A 20,717-nucleotide genomic window follows, 5' to 3' on the forward strand; every position below is an offset into this window, starting at 1 on the left:
GAATGAAAAGCAGAAGAACCAAAAAGAAGCTAGCCATAATTGGGACCCCTTAGAACATTTGCCTCCTCCTACAGTTTATCCCGAAGTAATCCTCCAACCTCACCTAAAAATCATACCTTCCCAAACTGTAATCCCTGTTCCTTCCCCAGCTTACCCCCCTCCAATTTATAACCCCTCTTACCCTCTGCCATTCCCTAACACTGGTCTAACCTCCTCTCCTTCACCATCCACAATCCCTGCACCTCCTCACAGCTGGGAGTTAGGTCTGGCACCTAACAATGCATCCTGTCAGGCAATAAAAAACCCAGAAAGTTACCCTTACAGTAACACCAGGTCAAAAACCAAACTCTTTCCCCTAAAGGAGGTCCCATTGGGTGGGGCAGTTGGAGGAATAGGATTTGTCAATACACCTTTAACAGCGTCAGAAGTCAGAAGTTTTAAGAAAGAGCTGGGGAATCTAGTTGAAAACCCAGTGAGAATTGCCAACCAGATTGACCAGTTTTTGGGCCCAAATATTTATACATGGGGAGAACTAAACTCCATCTTAAATATACTATTCAATCCAGACGAGGTTCGGCTGGTTAGGGCAGCAGGAATGCGCATCTGGGAAAGAGAAAACCGAATGGGCCCACCCGGTGACCAGAAGTTGCCAATAGCTGACCCAGGGTGGGACCCAAACAGAGGAGAAGAGAGGAGAAATATGGAAGATTATAGAAACCTAATGATAAGAGGTATTAAAGAATCAGTTCCTCAGAGTAGCAACACCAAATTAGCTTTTAACAGGATGCAAGAGAAAGATGAAACCCCAGCAGCCTGGCTGAGCAGGCTCAGATGGAATTTCCAGCAATATTCTAATTTGGATCCAGATAGCCCAGAGGGACAGATATTATTAAAGTTACAATTTGTCACAAAATCCTGGCCAGATATCAAAAAAAAACTTGAAAAGATGAAAGACTGGCAAGACCGAGAAATAAATGAATTATTAAGGGAAGCCCTAAGAGTATACCTTAAGAGAGAAGAAGAAAAAACAAAGGCAAAAACCAGGATTATGGTAGCCGTGGCCAGGGAAAGTGTAAAGGATCTCAGAAAGGATACTAAGAGTAAAAGAAACACAAAATCTTTACCAGGAAAGGTAAGAGAAAGGAACCCACCACCTTGGGATACTCTTCAGAGACCAGGAGAGACCCGAGCCTGTTATTATTGTGGAGAAATAGGACACTTTAAGAAACATTGCAAAAAAATGTCATTTAATGAGACTGTCATGAGGGAACAAGAGGCATTAGAAAAATTATTGAGGAAGGAGGTCAAGGAGGATTGGGGGTGTCATGGGCTCTATGCGTTAGGGGACCCCATGAAACATCAAGAAGGGCCCATAGTAAATTTTGAAGTAGGTCCCCAACATGAAGAGTTTGAGTTTTTAGTGAATACTGGTGCAGATAAATCATGTATTAACCAACTTCCAGCTAAAATTGCGATTAAAAGAAAGACATGTGGAGTCCTAGGAGCAGAAGGGGAGCCTTTCGAGGCTTCAGTTATAAAAAATGTAGAAATTAAAGAAAATTCCAAAAGATGTGTCACTAATTCGATATATCTACCCAAAGTAGACAGTAGCCTGCTGGGAAAGGACCTGCAAGTTCAGTTAGGGGTAAGGATTCTTCCTAGAAAAGGAAGAATGGTGCTACAAATCATGAGGCTGACTGTTAGAGACTTAGGAGAAGTCAAGCCAGAAGTCTGGGCCGAGGAGGGAAAATATGGATATTTAGATATCCCACCTATAGAAATAAAAATGCAAGAAAATACGCCTCCTATAAGGGTCAGGCAATATCCTATTTCTCTGGAAGGGAAAAAAGGACTAACCCCAGTTATAACCCATCTACTCACAGAAAGAATATTAGAACCTTGTACGTCACCCCACAACACCCCTATTCTGGCTGTAAAAAAAGCAGAAATAAGTTTAGATTAGTGCAAGACCTAAGAGAAGTAAACAAAAAAACAATTACCAGGCACCTGGTGGTACAAAACCCCTACACACTCCTGAGCAGGATCCCTAAAGAACATTCCTGGTTTACTGTAGTAGATTTAAAAGATGCTTTTTGGGCCTGTCCTTTGGCAGAAGGAAGCCGAGATTGGTTTGCTTTCGAATGGGAGTGCCCTGAAAGTAAGAGAAAGCAGCAACTAAGATGGACTCGTCTTCCTCAAGGGTTCACTGAAAGCCCAAACCTTTTCGGGCAAGCCCTAGAAGAGTTACTAAGGCAGTTTATCCCTAAAAATAATGTACAAATCCTGCAGTATGTAGATGACCTCCTAATATTGGAGAGAGAGAAAGATGAAGTGAAAAAAAACAGTATTAATCTCCTAAATTTTCTAAAGGAAAAAGGCCTCAAAGTGTCAAAGAACAAATTACAGTTTGTAGAATCACAGGTCACATGCCTCAGACACCTCATTGGGGAAGGGTGTAAGAAATTAAGCCCTGAGAGAATCTCAGGTATACTCTCAATCCCAGCTCCAACCACAAAAAGAGATATAAGAAAATTATTAGAACTATTTGGTTATTGCAAACTATGGATAGAAAAATATTCCCGAAGTGTTAAATTTCTCTATAAAAAGTTAGTCCCACCTGAACCTGTAAAATGGACAGATAAGGATGAAGAACAATTGAAAGACCTAAAGACAAAATTGTCTTCAGCCCCTGTCCTGAGTCTCCCAGACCTTAAGAAAAAGTTTGACCTATTCATTAACTCTGGAGGGGGAATAGCTTATGGAGTATTAACCCAAGAATGGGGAGGACACAAAAAGCCTGTCGCATATCTTTCCAAACCTTTGGATCCAGTTGCAAGAGGGTGGCTGGCTTGCCTCCAGGCTGTAGCAGCCACAGCTGTTCTTGTAGAGGAAGCACAAAAACTGACACTGCAGGGAAAAATCATTGCACACACACCCCATGATCTCAGGACAGTGTTGATCCAAAGGGCTCAACAATGGCTGACTGACTCTAGAATTTTAAAATATGAAGTGATTTTAACCGGCACCAGTGATTTGGAGCTAATCACATCAAAAAGTCTAAATCCTGCCCAGATCCTCTCAGGGGAACCCACACCAAACTTAGAGCACAATTGCCTGGAAATCATAGATTTACAAACAAAAGTAAGGGAAGATCTTGAAGATACACCTCTACCATGTGGGAGGGTGCTATTCATTGATGGATCATCTAGGATGACAGAGGAAAAGAGAATATCAGGCTATGCAATAGTCGAAGGTACAGAAAAGGACAATTTAAAAGTTATAGAAAAAGAAAAACTGCCCCCCCATTGGTCTGCCCAGTGTTGTGAAGTCTATGCCCTCAAGAGGGGATTAGATTTATTAGAACAAGACCAAGGTACAATCTACACAGACTCAAGATATGTATTTGGAATAGTACACACATTTGGAAAAATCTGGGAAGAAAGAGGCTACCTAAATTCAAAGGGGAAAAAACTGATACATAAAGAATTAATTAAATTTGTATTAGAATCTCTTATGAAGCCCCAAGAAATAGCAATTGTACATGTCAAGGGACATCAAAAAAAGTACACATTTGAAGGAAAGGGCAACCAAGTAGCTGATCAAGCAGCCAAACTAGCAGCTCAAAGGCTGGGAGAACCAATAAAAATTCTTACTTTAAATGATGTACCAGCTAACAAAGTTAGTGAACCCATATATGATGAAAATGAATTAAGAGAAATAAAAAAGTTAGGTTTACACCAAGGGAAGCGGGGGGAATGGCTGACCCCAGATGGAAGAAAATTCCTAAATAAAGCAATAGCTCGAAAAATGCTGGCAGAAATCCACAGCCTAAGACACTGGGGCACCCAAAGGTTGTGTGATCATTTCCTGAGAGAACACCTATGTGTTAGAATCTGTAACCTGGCCAAAGCAGTTACTGAAGGATGCCTAATTTGTCAAAAAGTAAATCAAAAAGTAATAAAAAAGCCCACACCAGGAGGAAGACAAATAGCATTAAGACCCTTTCAAAGCATACAAATAGACTTCACAGGAATGCCTCCAATACAAGGACATAAGCATCTTTTAGTTATAGTTGATCACTTAACGCATTGGGTGAAAGCCTTCCCTACAAAAAGGGAAACAGCACAAGTAGTAATAAAGATACTACTAGAACACATCATCCCCCGATATAGACTGATAAATAACATCGTTTCAGACAGAGGCCCCCACTTTGTAGCACAAGTCCTGCATGATATTGTTAAAGCCTTAGAAATGAAATGGCAGTTACATACACCCTGGCATCCTCAAAGCTCAAGAAGAATTGAGAGAATAAATAAAACCTTCAAAAATGTATTAACTAAATTAATAACAAAAACTGGAATGAATTGGCTAAAATGTTTGCCCCTAGCACTCTTGAAAATCTGAGTTCGACCAAGGTCAGACATAGGGGCTTCACCATACACAACTATCCCGAATAAAAAAAACCATTGCCACTTCCCAGTGACTCTGATACCCCAGCAAAGACTCCCTCCAAATAGACCACCATTAGAGACCCAGACACACTTAAAATAACCTTCAAAAGACAACCAAAGCCCAATTAGAAACAAACAAACAAACAAACAAAAAAAACCAACAACCCGTTGTTCAAAATCTTTCCAAGTTGTTATCAAAAACTGTCATTTAAAAATGTTCTCTGTAAGTTGTTCTAAGTGTTAAGCTGTTTTAAAAAGGTTGTGATAATAATATCATTACAGATCTCTTATAGGGCACACCACAGAAAGCCTAATCAAAAACTGAACAAGTGGGGGCACACTGAAAGAAACTCCATAAGGCCAGCTAAATAACTTCCCAACCCAAGAGGCAAGACCAGGTGAGATCGAGATAATGGTTCATACTGGACTCTTGGGAGGACTAATTATAGTCCTATTGATGAGCAAACCCACCGAAGGAGCATGCTCTAAGAATGACTATCCCACTTCCCTAACCCAAGAGGCAAGACCAGGTGAGATCGAGATAATGGTTCATACTGGACTCTTGGGAGGACTAATTATAGTCCCATTAATAAGCAAACATGCCAAAGGAACATGCTCTAGGAGCTACCATCTCATCTATGATGAAGAGAATCTGCAGTCCCTTATAAGAGTTCACACTCATGTGAGTCCCACGTGTTTTAATATAACCCAAGTAAAAAATAAAAAAAACAATATTGGATGGCAAAAATTGCTGCAACGTTTATGCAGCACCTAACGAGAGAGTGCCCTATAAGAGAATTGTTTTACCAAAAAAAAAAAAAAAGAAAAAAAAAAATTAGACAATCCAAAGGGAGTTGCAAATTTAATAAAAGAAAAGCCACTGAATGAAATTGATGAACCCCTTAATAAAAACTTACCTATTGACTTATTTATTGTAATAAGCATCCTTGCCAGCTTTCTACTCCTTCCCTGCATATTCCCCTGTTTAATTCGAACTGCAACCATTCAAGCAAGCCCCAAACCTACTGAAATAAAACTAGAACCCCAAACTGAAGAACTGAATAAAGCCAAAAGAATATATAACCAATACCAGAAATTAAAAAAGATATACTCCCATGAATCAAGAACTGCCAATTGATGCGGGCAAAGGCCCGATCAAAGAAATAGAGGGGGGACTGATATGAATAAAATGTAAGAGATTCCCATTTTCTTACACAGTCTGTCATTTGTTAAAAAGTTGTACTGTTTCAAATATTATGCCAGTTGTAAACCGGTCTGTTAAGCTGTTTGTACCAAAGTTTGTACCCTCAAACATCTTATTCCAAGTTGTATACCCCCTCTAAAACCCCGGGGTCCCCCCCCCCCCCTTCCGTCGGGCTAGGCTGTCGCCGTTCCCTGCCGGCTCCTCGAACTGCCAGCCCCGCCTAATAGGAAAATCCAAGGACTTCCATGGTGCACCGCTCCAAAACCGAAGTACAGTTGCCGGCAAACGGACGCAAAAGCCGCGACCCAGCACCAAATCCAGGTAAAAAGGGAGGCACTACAACACCGAGAAGACCCTCAGCTACCTAAAGACTGAATTCTGCTTCTGCCGCCTCGCCACGACCACAAAGAGACTGGAAAGAAGTGACGGCCCTAGACCACACGAGCCCAGTTGGGTTGCCGGGAATTCCCGCGAGACCGGAACCCCCGACTCTGCTGCGGCGAGAGCAGCAGATTCGCCTGACACCTGATCCTCAGCGGCGACAGGAGCGAGGGCGGCGACAGGAGCAGCGACGGCGCAGGCGACCCCTCGAGTTCCCCCTTTAAAGAGCTGACTAATAAAGGCTTTTCAAAGGAGCAGGTCTCCTGGCCCGTTTTTAACAAAATACACATGAAAAATACATCAAAGAAACTAAAAGATGGCTTTCTGAGGGGTAAAAACGGTCAGAGCAATCAGTTATTTTCTTGTGAGAATCCAAAAGAACCACCAGACCACTACAGGTCAGGCCACTACATGCAAAACACAGCAATAATCTTGTGCAGGTATGAATTAGCCCCTACCCCTCCCTGTGCTCAGACCATGCATTTTACCCACAGCTACATTCTTTTATTCCCTTTAAGGCATGTCTTGGAGGTCCTAGACAGGAGCTGCACTGAGCTGGCAGGGTTGTGTCACCTGGACCCACCACCTCACTGAAGAGCTCTACACCTGTGTCAGGCTCAGTTCCTGTTTAAGCCACAGCTCTCCAATGTCTCTTAGTCACACGATGCTGGCCCTGAGTTACAGGCAGTTTCTTGTTGATTTTCCATGCTGTCATGTCACTCCTGCAGAAGTTCTCCAGCCTGTGAGATGCAGCAGGAGCCTTGGATTGCCCTTCCACTTAAAGGCTCAATTTGCTAAAAAAAAAAAAAAAAAAAAAGTGCTTGCAGAAGTGTTAAGGCAAAACCCTGGAAATTCTTAAAACTATACAAAGCATTTCCCGTGAGCGTGCTGGTCACAGGGCCAGTCAGGATCTCCCTTTCTCCATCTCTGTCCATCACCCAACCCAAAAGCACAGCTCAGTGAGGTAACACCAGAGACAAACCAAAATTACTGAATACAGCCCCTGTCACAGCTGGAAGCAGAGCCTGCAGGAGAGATTCTCCCTTTCCTGGAGGAAGCTGTGCCTGAGAGGAGGATGAAGCTCTCAGGTACCAGCAGCTTTTCCAAAGAGCATTTAAAGACCTGAGTTCTTCCCTGGCCTTCACCATCCTTCAGCAGCAAAACCCTAAGAACCTTGCAAACAAGCTGAAAGATAAGCAATATTTTTCATAACATTACTTTAAAAATCACTGTAGCTTTCATGAAACTCATTTTGCCTATAATTTTATCAAATTGTTTTGGTGAAAATTGTTCACTCCCTACATGGTGATGTCCACAGCCAATACCTGTTCATAGGCCTATAGCAGTGCTGGGAACATGCTCCTGGTTTGCTTTCTAGGCCTAAAATTATTTGAAATAACTTTCTATCAAGACATATAAATCTAATCTGTGACTCACATACAAACATTTCACCTGGTTCCACATCTTTCACTGGAGCTAGAAGGAAAATGGACCTTAAATGAAAATAAACCATAGCATCTGAGTATTTAACATTGCATCTTCTTCAACTGAGGGCAAACAGTTCCTCTGTTACATCCTTCCTGTTCATCACTTTTTTCAGCTGAGAACACACAATTATTTGTGATAGAAATTCTAAGAAGTAAATAAAGTTAGCTCTAATTAGTAACCAAAGTAATTTTTACTGAATAATTAAACTATAAATCTTTCTTTTGTGCCTACAGGGCATATTCTCTCTTATATTATCTGTGATCATATTGCCAGAGTCTTGCTACTGGACAAACCTAGTAAATGAGGCACAGAAATATCAGACATTCTGCAAGGTGTGAACAGGGCAAATGCTGCTGATGTTGGTTGGTGGGGTTGTACTGTTTGCAAGAAGAAGTTACTACTAAACTGCTGCAGCCCTTTCCAGTGTCTTAATGGTGGAGAAATGGTAAAGCACCTGCTACAGGCTTTGAGAAGGAATGAAACTGCTTTAGATTTGCCACTGTGATGCACATCTTTACAACCAAATGTTCATGTATAAACCATCATCCATTAGCTATAAACATGCACTAAAAATAATTTTAAAAAGGAACATTCAGCTGCTATTTACCAATTCAAAATTTTTTTCGCCATTCAAGATAGTTTAATTTTTTTGTCCTCTTTTTAAAGCAATTCATCCCACTTCACCTTGATGTCTTGTTTACAATTTGTTTCTAGCCAGAGAGCGCTGACAGATGTGATGTGATTAGCAAGACAAGACAGCCTAAATACAAAGCAGACAGTACAGCAGACAACACGCAAGGGGCCTGCAAGCTCCTCTGCACACTCCGTCATCCCCACCAGCCCTGGGAGTTCCCATCTGACAGTGGAGATGGGGATTTACCCCTGCAAGACCACACAAGGGTTGGTTTCAAAATGGGCTGCACTTAGGAGCAAACCCAGGTTCTGTTGAATTACAGAGAAGAAATACGTGGCTTTCTGCAGCCCAGCTCTTTCAGACAGGAATATTTCCAGCTCAGTTCCACTATCATTAGCAGAGTTACTAAAATAATTTTTGAGGTTCAGCTTGTGTGCTGTGACCTTGTTCTTGGTGCCACCTCAGCAGTGCTATGGGAAGAGGAGCAGAGTCCCACAGCTGCTCTGAGCTGCAGGAGCAGAGCTGCCTGTAGGGAAACCCTCTTCTCCAGCATCCAGCATGTCAGATATGGAATCATCTGTGTGTTTTCCAAGCAAAGGGGTCAGGACTGGGAGGGCAAAGAGAAAACTGAGGAACTGTCTAACAAACCCAAATGACCTTTCTAGTGTTGTCAAATTCAGATACCTGGGGTCCCTCTTGCCAGGGTGTTTACATTACAGTGTGAATGGCTTCTCAGAACCCACCCCCCAGTCACCAATACGTAACACATCCAGAGAAGAAGCTTTATTCATTTGATGGGGTCTTTCCAAAATATTATTCCCCAGTTTTGAGAGGCACACAAGGCCGTCCAATATCCACCCCTCAGTACCAAACATCAAAATGTGCTGTCCAGGATCTGCAGACAATGGAGTGACAAGCCTCTGCAGATGGCTTTACTTACTATTCTGGCGAAATATTTTCACTGAAGGCTGTCAAATCACATGGATGAAGTCCACAGTTAGAGAGTAGGACCTAGAAGCTGAACAAGGGACATCCCACCTTCAGCAAGAAGAGCACAGTGGGTTCAGGGGCTGATGGTTCCCATCATGGCAGTCATGCACAGCATTTTGCAGAGGCATTAACCAACAAGGATGAGTTCAGAGCCAGGAGAGGCTGCACTAGATACTTGATCACAGCAGGCTTTCATTCCCTTGCTCTTGTGATGAACTCAGTTACTTGCAGCAGTTCAAGAGCTGTTTTCATAAAATAACCAGTGGTCATGTGGTTCTCCTGTGCCTTCTGTGGGCGGCCAATAGGGCCACTTGACAGCACAGTCTTTGCTGTTGGCATCAAAATGTCACCTGACCCCCCATCCTTCAGGCAGATCACCTGATGTTAGGGTTTTTGAGAAAAAAGCAAAAAGTAATATCAATAAACAGTTGGAGAAAACAAGTTTTTCAAACCTTAGCTGATAACCAGCTTCAGAAGAGTGTAAAAAGTTATTTGTTCCCATTTTATGTGGAAGGGAATAAAGGCTTCCCAGGTGGCTTAGAAAAGAAAAAGGAAAGAGAAAGGTCTTCCTCCAGCAAACAGAACTAGGAAAATACAGATGTATGGTACCCTCTGACCAAGGTCCCGCTCCTGGGTAGGTCAGGCCAAGGGTGTCCCTCCCAGACTCCAGCCCTGTCCTTCCCACATCCCCATCCAGAACCTGAGCAAATGGCAGTGCTTGTTACTGGGAAGCTGAGGAGCCAGCCTGCTGGACATCTCCTCTCCCTGGAAGTTCATGGCACTCCTGCTCTCAGGACACTGGTTTTGCCCACCAGCTACAACATTCAGGGTTTCTTCCAGCAGGTCCCTCCCTCTACTCACAGCACTGTGCCCATAAGATTTAGCAACACAGAGGTTTCACTTGCCTCTTAGCTTTCATATTTTATCACACACACTGAGATTCTTCTGCTTAATCTTGACCCATTTCCAGTGGCAAAGCAGTAACAATAGGTCAGTAACAGGATGTAATGTTTTGATGCTGCAAAATCAGCTCTACGTGGGGTGTAGGGAGAAGGCTCAGAGCAGAGGCTTCTGTAAAAAGAAACTCCAGTAATTTTTAGTTTGTTTGCTAATTGACAAGCTGATTTTAGACTACACGAAAGACTAACTGCTATTCCTTTCAGTCAGTGAACTGTTAATGAAGCTGGAATTCGTCCTAAAGACGATATGGCACGTGTCATCTCTATCAAGCTATCTAAATTCCAGAAAGTCCACATTTATAAGAGTATAAATATGGAAGAGGAAAATGAAATGTGATTCTTTAAGAAGTGTAGTTTCTGCTGTAACCCTAAGTTCCAAGCTGCATCTGTTTATTGAATGGCCTTGGTCCTTCATGCCACACAATGTTAAGAAAAAATAATTCATCTTAATTTCAAAAAGACAGCAAAAATGATGAAGTGAGATGAAAAATGTGAGTAATCTTTTAAAACTCCCAGTCTGATGCCTGGTCTAATGAAAATGCTGGTTTTACAATGAGGGTGGGCTTTCTTTGGGAGGAAGTAAGGATAGGGAGAGCAAACAAGGCCACAGTTTTTTTCTCATCAGCATCCCTAAGTACGGGGCACATGCTTGGTGACATGGAGAGGTCTCAGTCATGTCCCTAACTACTTAAACCTCTGCATGGCCCAGCCTGCCTGGAATCAGACTCACAAAATGTCTGAGAAATATTTAGAAATATTTCTGCCAAATATTTGGCGGAAAACTGGGGGTGGGGGAAGAGAAATCCCCACTCTCTCCAAAATCAGTGGCTGATGAACACTAAAACTAGATGAGATCACTCAGACATGCTCTTAGCGACCTCTACGTGCAATGATTGCAGCTCAAATTTGTCCTGTGCTTTGGAGAGCCGAGGTTGAAAGTATTCTGATGAACAATCAAAGATAAAAGAGAAAATCCTTCCTCCATGCAGCCAAATGAAGGTATTTTTATGACTCTGCTGTCCACAGTGGATCCATGCTGGTCCCTGCACAAAGAGGCACAGCAGCACCTGCATTCCCAAAGTCACAGTTCATCCCTTAAGCCCCTCAGAGCCAAGGGCTGAAGCCCAGCTGGGGCAGAGATGGCCCCTGGCTCTGGGCAGCTCTGGCACCATGGGGACTGGATGCAAACCCCCAAAAGGAGCAGGGATAGGATTTGGGGCTGTGGTGCCTTGGTGCAGGAGAGTACACATTGTTATTCCATGGTGTGAAACAAAAGCCACAGAGCAGGGAATAATGCAAAGATGTTTGGTTTTTCCTTTCCCAGCACTGTGTCACTGCAGGCCAAATGGAAACCTCCTGGGTTATTACACAAGATAAATTTGACAGGATTGTAAATCATAAAATTGTCCCAAATGGCTGCTGAAAGCAGACACTATCATTCAGTTGTATCTGATGTTTCCTTTTCTTTGTTTCTTCTTGCCACGAGAAGAAACATTCCCTGCTTAAACTTTGTAAAGTGAAAAGGGGAAGCAGAAACTCCAAACATATCTGAATGATGAACCAAAACATGACATTTCATGTTTCCTGGGTTTGACTAAATGCAGTAATGCTGAAATAACTAGATACATAAAATCTCTTTTTAAAAGGCTTAGGAAAGAAAACCAGGAAAGTGTATCCTCTAATATTCTACATAATTTTAAAACATTATTCAGAATTGACTAGGTAGAAAACACTGACTTATGGGAACTAGGGCATCACTTATGTGATATGAGCACTTGAGACATCCCATATACACACAAAGTCAAATATTAATAGCATGGTATATCAGAAGAAGCAATCTCTCTCTGTTCTGGGGACAGACGTAGGGATTTATTTTATTGTCTTTATTTACAGCAACAATCCTTTCAATGCTAATATCCTCAGCTCCTGACAAAACACGCCTAAGGGACAGCAGCTCTCTCTTCCCTTTTTGGAAACTTGGGCTGTGCTTTAACGGCAATTAGGAAGCTGCTTTGATTTTCCTTCCAAGTTCACTGCTCTTGACCCTGGTTGAGGTTCTTCAGTCGCACAGGGTTGTTCCCTGAAGATGGAAGAACAACATTCCCAATGAGTCTTCCTGGGTAGGAAGGGAGCTTCGCAGGCAGGGGCCGAGGAAACCTCAGCACCCAGTGCCTCGCCCACATACCAGCAGGGAATACACACTCTATAAACAGCTACTGTAGGCACCCGTTGCAATTACGTATCTGAAAGAGTCAAATATCCAAATCTGAAGTTAACCATAGGTCAGATTAATCTGCATTTAAATGTATCAAACAGGGCAGGCGTGTTCTTCAAAGCAATTTTTTCTCTAGAACTGTTTAAGAAAAGAGATGACCCCTCTTTACCCCAGCTAAACCCATCAGAAGGAATTTTATGACTGTGATGGTTATTTGTTGACAGCTGTCAAACATTTGGGTAAAAATATGGAAAGATACACTGGCAGGCACTGAGTAAGAAACATGGGGAAGGGACTCAGGTGATCAGTGGTGTGTTTATTTCGGTGCATAAAACATGTAAAGGAAAATTATTTCCACATTTCTAAGGAAAGGTTACAAGCAATGAAAAACAAATGGAAAGAAACCAAGCATTTTTTTTTTTTTTTTACAGTAACGTTGAACAAGGGAGGTCAAGGCAAAGTTGTTAATTCAACAGAAGCCAAGTATTTTGGAACAATCCTGGTTATGAGTAACACAGGTTAGAACAGATTAATTTTTTCTTTATTAATCAATACTGCTCTGTGAAACAATGTTTAAAATCTGAAATGTTCCTACAGTTCTTTTTCCTGCACTGTTGTGCAGACAGATGAGAATAAACAAACATGATCTCTACTGAGAGCTGGAAAGTGGTGACCCAACCCCGACCTTCCCTCCCATGATCTCCATCTGGGCACAGAAGAAAGAGCAGAATCAAAGGCCAACAAAAAGTATGGTTACCCAAGGGGTTCCTGTGTCTGCCCCCTTCCAGAGCACTCAGTGTGCACAACTCTCCTTATAAAGGGGACAAAGACACTCTGGTGGTCTTTAGATCCCCAGGTTACTAAAATTTTCAGTCTGAGAGATTTGCCTCCTGCACACAGATTTTGGCTGGGTTTGGGAACATCTTGAAAAGCAGTGAGGGGCTGGTGGGAATTAAAAAGCCATAGCCCTCAGTCCATAGCTCCAAATGGTCTTTAGCTCCACTGGTACTTTAGATGTAAGAATCCAAGCTCAAATTTATTTTGGAACTCAATCTACAGGCAGCAGGGAAGACAGGAGGTGCTCTTACACAAGGAAACAGATGCCAGAAGGCCCAGATTGCTGTGGTCTAAAGGAGAATATGGAAACAGGCCAGCCAAGAGTGCAAGCAGGTACAAACAACTGAGCTTTGACTCACTTAAGCCAATTATAAGTTATTTAAAAAAATTTATATATATATATATATATATATATATCACTCCCTATTCATTCTGTGAGAGCTCAAAGTCCAAACTAACCTCTAAGCCATGACAAAAAGATTCTAAAACAACATGCATTTATGTCCCAGTCCCAAACACATTTTCATCTGAGATCTCACATTGCAGAACGATTTCTCCTAAACACTTAGGAGACAGAGCTTCAAACAGAAAGGGTTTAATTAACCATGTGGATAGCCTGACAGCATGAAGCTCTAAAAGAGCCACCTGAACCTTCTGCTCCCACTGCAGACTCAGAGAGGAATTACTCATTTCATGAATAAAAAGTTAAAAACCCAAACAGCAGCAATAAATAAGAGATGGGGAAAAAAACCAGCACATGAGCCAATACACACAGTAGGAGACTATCCCCTCAGGAATGTCAGCCACTTATGGCTCCTCCTGTAGCACCACTCCCAGGTTATCTGGACTACATCATCTATACAAATCACCAGGTCATTAAAGAACCCTGGAGGACTCCTGTGTGTCACTGATGGTGGAATTCCTGAAAAAAACAAGTCATGTTGTTTCAGTAAGACTTGTTATGAAAACACATCCCCCCACATTTTCCCAGAGTGGGTAATCTGCAGTCCAACAGAGCTGGACATCAAGACATGGAGCCCATGGACTGAGAAAAGAAGTTCACTTAATGACCTCTAAAAGACTGGCAACAAGAATATGTGAACTGATGACAGGCAGGAAAGCCATCTAGATTTCCTAGCTTGCTCTCAAACTGCAATCACCTTTTCACAGCTGAATAGGTTCTGCAATACTCACGGGACTAAAAACTGCATCAATCAAGCAAAGTATAACTCTGCCCTTTAAGACTATTTTTTCTAACCACATTTGCACTCACAGAATCACTATTCACATTTAAACTAGAATAAAAAAGAAAAAAAAACCAAATAAGCTACATATGGTGTGCAAGAAAAGAACACTTTCACAGAGCATCGAAAGCATAAAGTGCCACATGAAAGCTTGACTCTCCCTTCAGATCTCTGGGTAACCACTGCACACAACCCTCCACACACCAGGTAAGGTGCAAGCCAGGAGGAAACAGGACACACATTACTCCTGCAACATGGACATGCTTTTCACTAGTTTAAAACTGCTTATATATTTCCAAGAGTGCACAAGCTGAATAATAAATGCACTTATCAACAATGGGCTATTTTCTCTCTTGATGTAAGGACAGTGCCACTAAAAAAAAAAAAACCTCAGCTTTATCTGTTCTGATCAGGAGCAGAAGTAACAGAGATGTCAGCTACAAAACCAAAGGATTAAAAAAAAGAGTGACCATCAGATTCAGACAGCAGTGTAAAGGCAAGGTGATCACCAGCTAGAGGGTGGATTAAGAAGAAACAACAATTCTGGTAGGCAGAATGAACTTTGCAAAGAAAAGTGCTATGATCTTTTCTGATCAGATTATCCCCAACTCTTTGGTTAGAAACTGCTCCAGATATTGGTACTGCACTTGTTGCTGTGGTATCAAATTATATTTTGATGTCTAACCAGTCCATCAGATTAAGACTGTAAGCCTTTAGGGAAAACTTTATTTATCTGCATGCGAACTGCCCTAATCCATGATTAATCATTATTTCACTACAGGACCAGACTAGTGGTTTGTGCTTCTGACTATTACTAAAATGCTACTCCTTAGAGATCTCACCCCTCAGAAACAGAATGGACAACTTAAAAATAGCATCGCTTATAAGAAAACAACTCACTTTTGTCCTGAGAACAGGTAAAGTGATTCTCCCACTCAAGGGGCCTGTAGAGCCACAGCCAGGCTGTCAGCCATGATCTGCTGTGCCAGTGTTCATCCCTTCAGCACAACTCCATTATCCCAAGAAACCACAAGACTGGCTGGATCCTGGCAGGAATTCATGGTTTCCCTGGACCAGGTTCTTGGACTTTACATCTTTCTAAGGGGAGGGGAATCACAGAAAAATGGATATATGCAGATGATAAACTATCTGATGTTAACAGGGAAAAGAAACTTTACATAACCTGGACTTTTCCAGATCATCTTTCCATTGTCCTTGTCCTATCTCAAAACACAGACCAAGGGAAATGCCATCTTGGATGTTTGGAGTCAGAGTGCTGGGTTTTGCAGGGATATCAGATGAGCCTTTGGGCAAATTGCATATGGAAGCAAGCACTTTTGGCATTTGCTACTAATTGGGCACCAAAAAAGCAAAATCTGAATTAATTTTGCAGTGTGTGTCCTGCATTACTGGGAGAGGGCAGACAGCTCCTGTGGCTCTCCCAGCTGGCACACCATGTAGTTCTAATTTCATCCAAGTCAAATAGCTAAAATTGTTTTTTATCCAGATGCTTTTCTGATTTAGGTACTACAATTGCAATACGAGACAATCCTAGATTTATGAAAAGGCAGCCTGACTGGAAATGGAGATAGGTATTTGCTGTATTCATGTGCATATCTACAGCTGTGGATTCAGAGATGGAAAGGGGTTCCTATGCTATGGTTAAGAAAGATGCACTGACATCAATTTTATACTACATTACAGGAAAAACTAGCTTGCAGTTTGGGGCAAGTCCTTGATGTTTGCTTTTCAACACTAGTGAGTAAATGTTATCTAATGTCATTATAAATACTTTAATCCAGAGGGAGATTTAAAAAAAAAAAAAAAAAACCAAAAAAAAACACCCCAAAGATTAATTTGATTGAAACACTACATTTAATCCCTTGATGACAAAATGTTCAAAAATAATTCTTCCACTTTAAGTAGAACAGATAATGAGTTACTAAAAAAAAAAAACAATTAAAAAAAAAAACCCACCCACCTCAACATTGTGGCTATAAACCAGCTCCTTGGCTATTCAAGGCTCAGACACAAAACTGACATCCTGGCTTTAAACCACCTCAGAATGATCAGAACCCATTTGTTAAGCTTCTTCTAAACAGTGAATAGCAGTGAAGACACTCACTTTTAAACACAGTGTCCCTTATCCCCAGCATACAAAGAGTAGGATATATTTACATTATCCTAAAAGTATTGCAACTCCTTCAAGTACTTTTCAGTTTAATTATTAAAAGAGACACTGAATATGGATTTCAGGGGATTTAAACTCTAGCAGGGTCTAAAATATGGTTTCTTGAGCTGGAAAAAAATTCAGTAGCATGTGACACTTAAATGACTGACAAATCCTTAAAAGACAGAGCAACATTTTTCTATCCAGTGCTTTGCACAGCATAAGAAGAGTATTCTTAGGGTGATGACTCAATTTTTCTTCACTGGCCAATTTCCAGGAGTATCCACTGGTGCCACTATTCCATATCCAACAACCTTTCACAGCCACATGGAATTGAGACTTCAATTTTTTAAGAGGAAGAATTGCTTTTGATTTTAACTGAAACAATTATGAAACTTGCAGCTTATTTGTAGATTTTGGTAGTGACCATTACTAGTAAACTACACAAAGAATAAATATCAGTACTTCCAAAACTGACTCCACAGTAATCCTGCTGCTTGATGCATCAAGCAGGGACAAAATACAAATAGCAAACGCCTAACAAAAGTCTATTAAGCTTTACTTGGTTATTATTAATAGGTAACACAATAAGCTGGTTTAAAAAGTTATCCCCAGAGGATGCCCTTGTGACTGTGTTCATTAGCAAAATGACTTGTAACATGATGGGAAGTTCAGAACAAGCACAGTGGCATAATCAGAGCTGCAGTTTGTCAGCACAGCGCTGTATTTTGACAGGTAAAGGTTCTTGTGAATTTGCATGGCTGTACATATAAGCAGTTCTCCAAGAAAGAAAAAAAAAACATTAAGACTGTTTTTTCATCAGTCCATAACAATAAAATGAACACATCAGACCAAAATAGTTTCTTAAAAGTAGGTCAAAAATACCCATTCATGATCACTTCTGCATTGGTTTCCTAGCAAATTCATCTACCCACACGGATATACGTAATACGTATCCTGGAGACAGTGAGGCAGAGGAAGAAAACCAAATACATTAATGAGGTAGCTTAGACTGGGTGACTGCAGTTGAAAGTTTTATTGAACAAAAGAGGGTAAAACGTGGTAGTCCAGGTTCACTGAGCAAAAGCAGCTCTCTCACTGAAGCTGCACTTTGTGCTAAATAACCTCATTAACTGAGACTAAACAGAGGACACATTGTGTAAGTCATCTCAACAGCAAAGGAGAAAAGGTAGACTAAATTTGATCGGATGGAACCATTTGGTCAAATTCAGTGGCTTAAGTTACGGTTTCTAGCCCTTAACTACCCATATTCAGTACAGCCATACAACAGAATACACAACTGCACTGAGTTCCCGTTTGTTAATAGTGTGTGCTTCCATGCAAGCGGAAGCCAATTCCTAAAAAAATAAAAAGCAAAACAAATTAAAAAACACAAACATGTTCAGGATGTTTTGCTTGAGGCATCATTCAACTGACTCAGGAAAAACACTCCATATATGTTATAAAAAACTCCTGTCTCTACAAGGTCCGCTCCTGTACAGTGCTAATATTTTAAAATTATTTTATTACTTCCCTCTGCCTAAGAAATTTCATATGCTCTGAAAGCACCCACAAAGTCAGGTGGGTAAACAGATATGTCAAAAATACTCTGTGTAAAGAGGGAGGTAGCTCAGGCTGCTTGGCAACCTTCAGGCAGTTCACATTGATGTGGTCTACCTACCCTTGTAATCTGCAGTCAAAAATGAAAGGAAAAAGGATTTTGACATGAAATTTAGTGATGTGTTCAAAACAAATTTGACTCACTGGGCTCCCAAATGTAAGCTAAAAGGTACCTCACAACCCAACATACAACATTAATAACATACCTAGTTCAGACATTTTATAGACAATACCCCCTCATTTGTTAAACATTTGGCTCGGGCAAGTATATCTTTAATTGTTAACCACTTGAGAGACATTCTAGGCTAAAGAAACAGCTCAAATAATGTCAAAGTCTTTTCTTTTTTCCAGTAATTGTATGAAATGCTGTAGGCTAAGCCTAACAGAAACTACTGAAGAAAAATAATATACCCCATGATGCAGTGCAGAAGTGTTACTACGACATGGTGAGTCAAGGGAGGGTTCTAAGGTGCTGAAAGAGGAGACTCTCTAGACGGTGACCCTGTATTGTCCTCTGGAGGGAAAACAGTGAGAGTGCAGGCTCGAATGCCACCAAGGGATTCTGGAAGGTCAAATACTTTATGCCACTCATCTTTTTCTGGATCATACTTCTGAACTATTTCCACCATGCACCGGTTATTCCAAGAATATCCTCCAACAACATAGATTTTATTTTCAAAGACAGCAACCCCAACATCACTTTGCCCACGTAACATGGCGGCAATTGGAGTCCACTGGTCTAGAGTTGGCGAGTAATATTCACAGCTCAGAACATCATCATAATCACTTGTTCCTCTAAAGTGATTTCCACCAATAACATACAGCTTGTCTCCTACAGTACACATGCAATGCAGACCTCTGACTGTCGTCATCGGAGCTTTCTGAGTCCATTTGTCTGTGTCAGGGTCAAAACACATGAGTTCCTTTTGGAAAGTATCATGGGTAATTCCCCCTAAAGAAACAAGACACACGTTAGAGTAGTTATAACCCTAATAAACATTAAACAACAAAAAATACATTTTACTAAAAGAATTCCATCTTCCTTAAAATTCCTTCTTCATTCTAGTTTAGATTACTATCACAGAAATACTTCTTTTCCAGTGACATTTGCTCCTTTCAATGTGAATATGGACAGAAGCCATGTCTCACATTGCAATTTATTACACAATTGATACTGGCAGATCAAAAGAACAAAAAGATCTGTTACCTATGCTTCTATTTTAGAAAATTATTTCTTTGCTTACATTTATTCAGTTTGCTATTTTTGTTTCTCACCATCAAGAATCCATTTCCCTTTCAAATTCTGATACTATGCCACTGTGTTTTAAGTATCATAGAGTAGAATTTTCATCAGAAAATTTTTTCATCAACTTCAAGTGAATAGAGAGGACAGATTTCAAATATTCTTCAGTTAATAGTTACCTATGGTTCCCTTTACATTTACCTTCTCCATAGCTCCCTGAAAAAGCATTTGGAGAGGCTTCAGAACAAAAGGAAAAGAAAAATCTGTGGGATCTACATGAAAAAAACCACAGCAGACAGCATATGCATCTGCCACCTGCAGTAAAACAAACAAAATGGACAAAACACAACTGACAACAGCAGAGCAATTAGGAGCTCAATGGACTTGCTCACAGTAAAATAAGCACCTGTACCTTACAGTAAATTCTAAAGCAAATTTCTCCTGGTCTACTGGCACAAGGGCCCCTAAATCAAGCTGCTCCAGCAGATCTCCCCTCCAGTTCTTGTCAGCCAAGCAACTTTGTCCCACCTCCTGCCCTAAATTTCAGCTTAGTTCCTAAGGTGATATCCTTTAAAATTTCAGTAGGAGAATATAGTCCTGCGATCTCTGCAATGGTCACTGACAGACAGATTGAATCTTCTTTAAAAATTAAGCTAATAGGAGATTTTCAGATAACCCATTTGGAAAAATAATGTAATGAAACTACAACCTCAGTGACATACAGGGCCAAGAATATTCCAAATAAAAAAAAACTGTGAAAGTACAGATATCACTTATACAATATGATTAACATGGGAACTTAGCCCTTTCCATTACCTTAATGAAGGTAAATGTTGTTCTTTAAAATAACAACATTTCCAATGTGTTCCAAAGTTTATAGGGTGGGTGTGCTTAATTATATTGGTATATTATATCATATCATAATACATGTTATAATTATATAGTAGTTAAACACAATTATAATTATATATTATAACAATTTTATATTTAATTATATTGCAATATAAATTTATATATGTGGCTACACATATATAAATACTTTATTCTGATTGGTAAAGTGAGTAACTGCTTTGGAATTTGGAGCTATTCAATTACTAAGCATAATATTATCTACAGTAATTTTGTCAGAGCCTGCAGTGTGTGTGCGGTTTGACTGGCTTCATGTAAAACTGTATCACTACTGATACCATGGCAATCCTACTGCAACCACAGGCTAATTTGTACTGTCTGCTGCTGAAACAGAAAAAGTTAGACAAGTAATTGTTTCCCAGAGATGATATC

The 20,717-nt window shown here is 40.7% G+C and overlaps 1 protein-coding gene across 10 annotated transcripts in view; it reads right to left on the bottom strand.

The window, feature by feature from the left end:
- Positions 1-12,618: 12,618 nt before the first annotated feature.
- The window catches only part of KLHL13 (kelch like family member 13), an 80,553-nt gene continuing 72,454 nt past the window's right edge, over positions 12,619-20,717 (bottom strand). For all 10 annotated transcript variants that reach the window (XM_066339239.1, XM_066339241.1, XM_066339240.1 and 7 more), the window contains one exon: positions 12,619-19,145. In XM_066339239.1, coding sequence (XP_066195336.1) covers positions 18,658-19,145 — 488 coding nt within the window. In that variant the 3' untranslated portion in view covers positions 12,619-18,657. The remainder of the gene's footprint in view (positions 19,146-20,717) is intronic.

Source organism: Sylvia atricapilla, chromosome Z (assembly GCF_009819655.1).
Source record: "Sylvia atricapilla isolate bSylAtr1 chromosome Z, bSylAtr1.pri, whole genome shotgun sequence".
NCBI lineage: Eukaryota > Metazoa > Chordata > Aves > Passeriformes > Sylviidae > Sylvia > Sylvia atricapilla.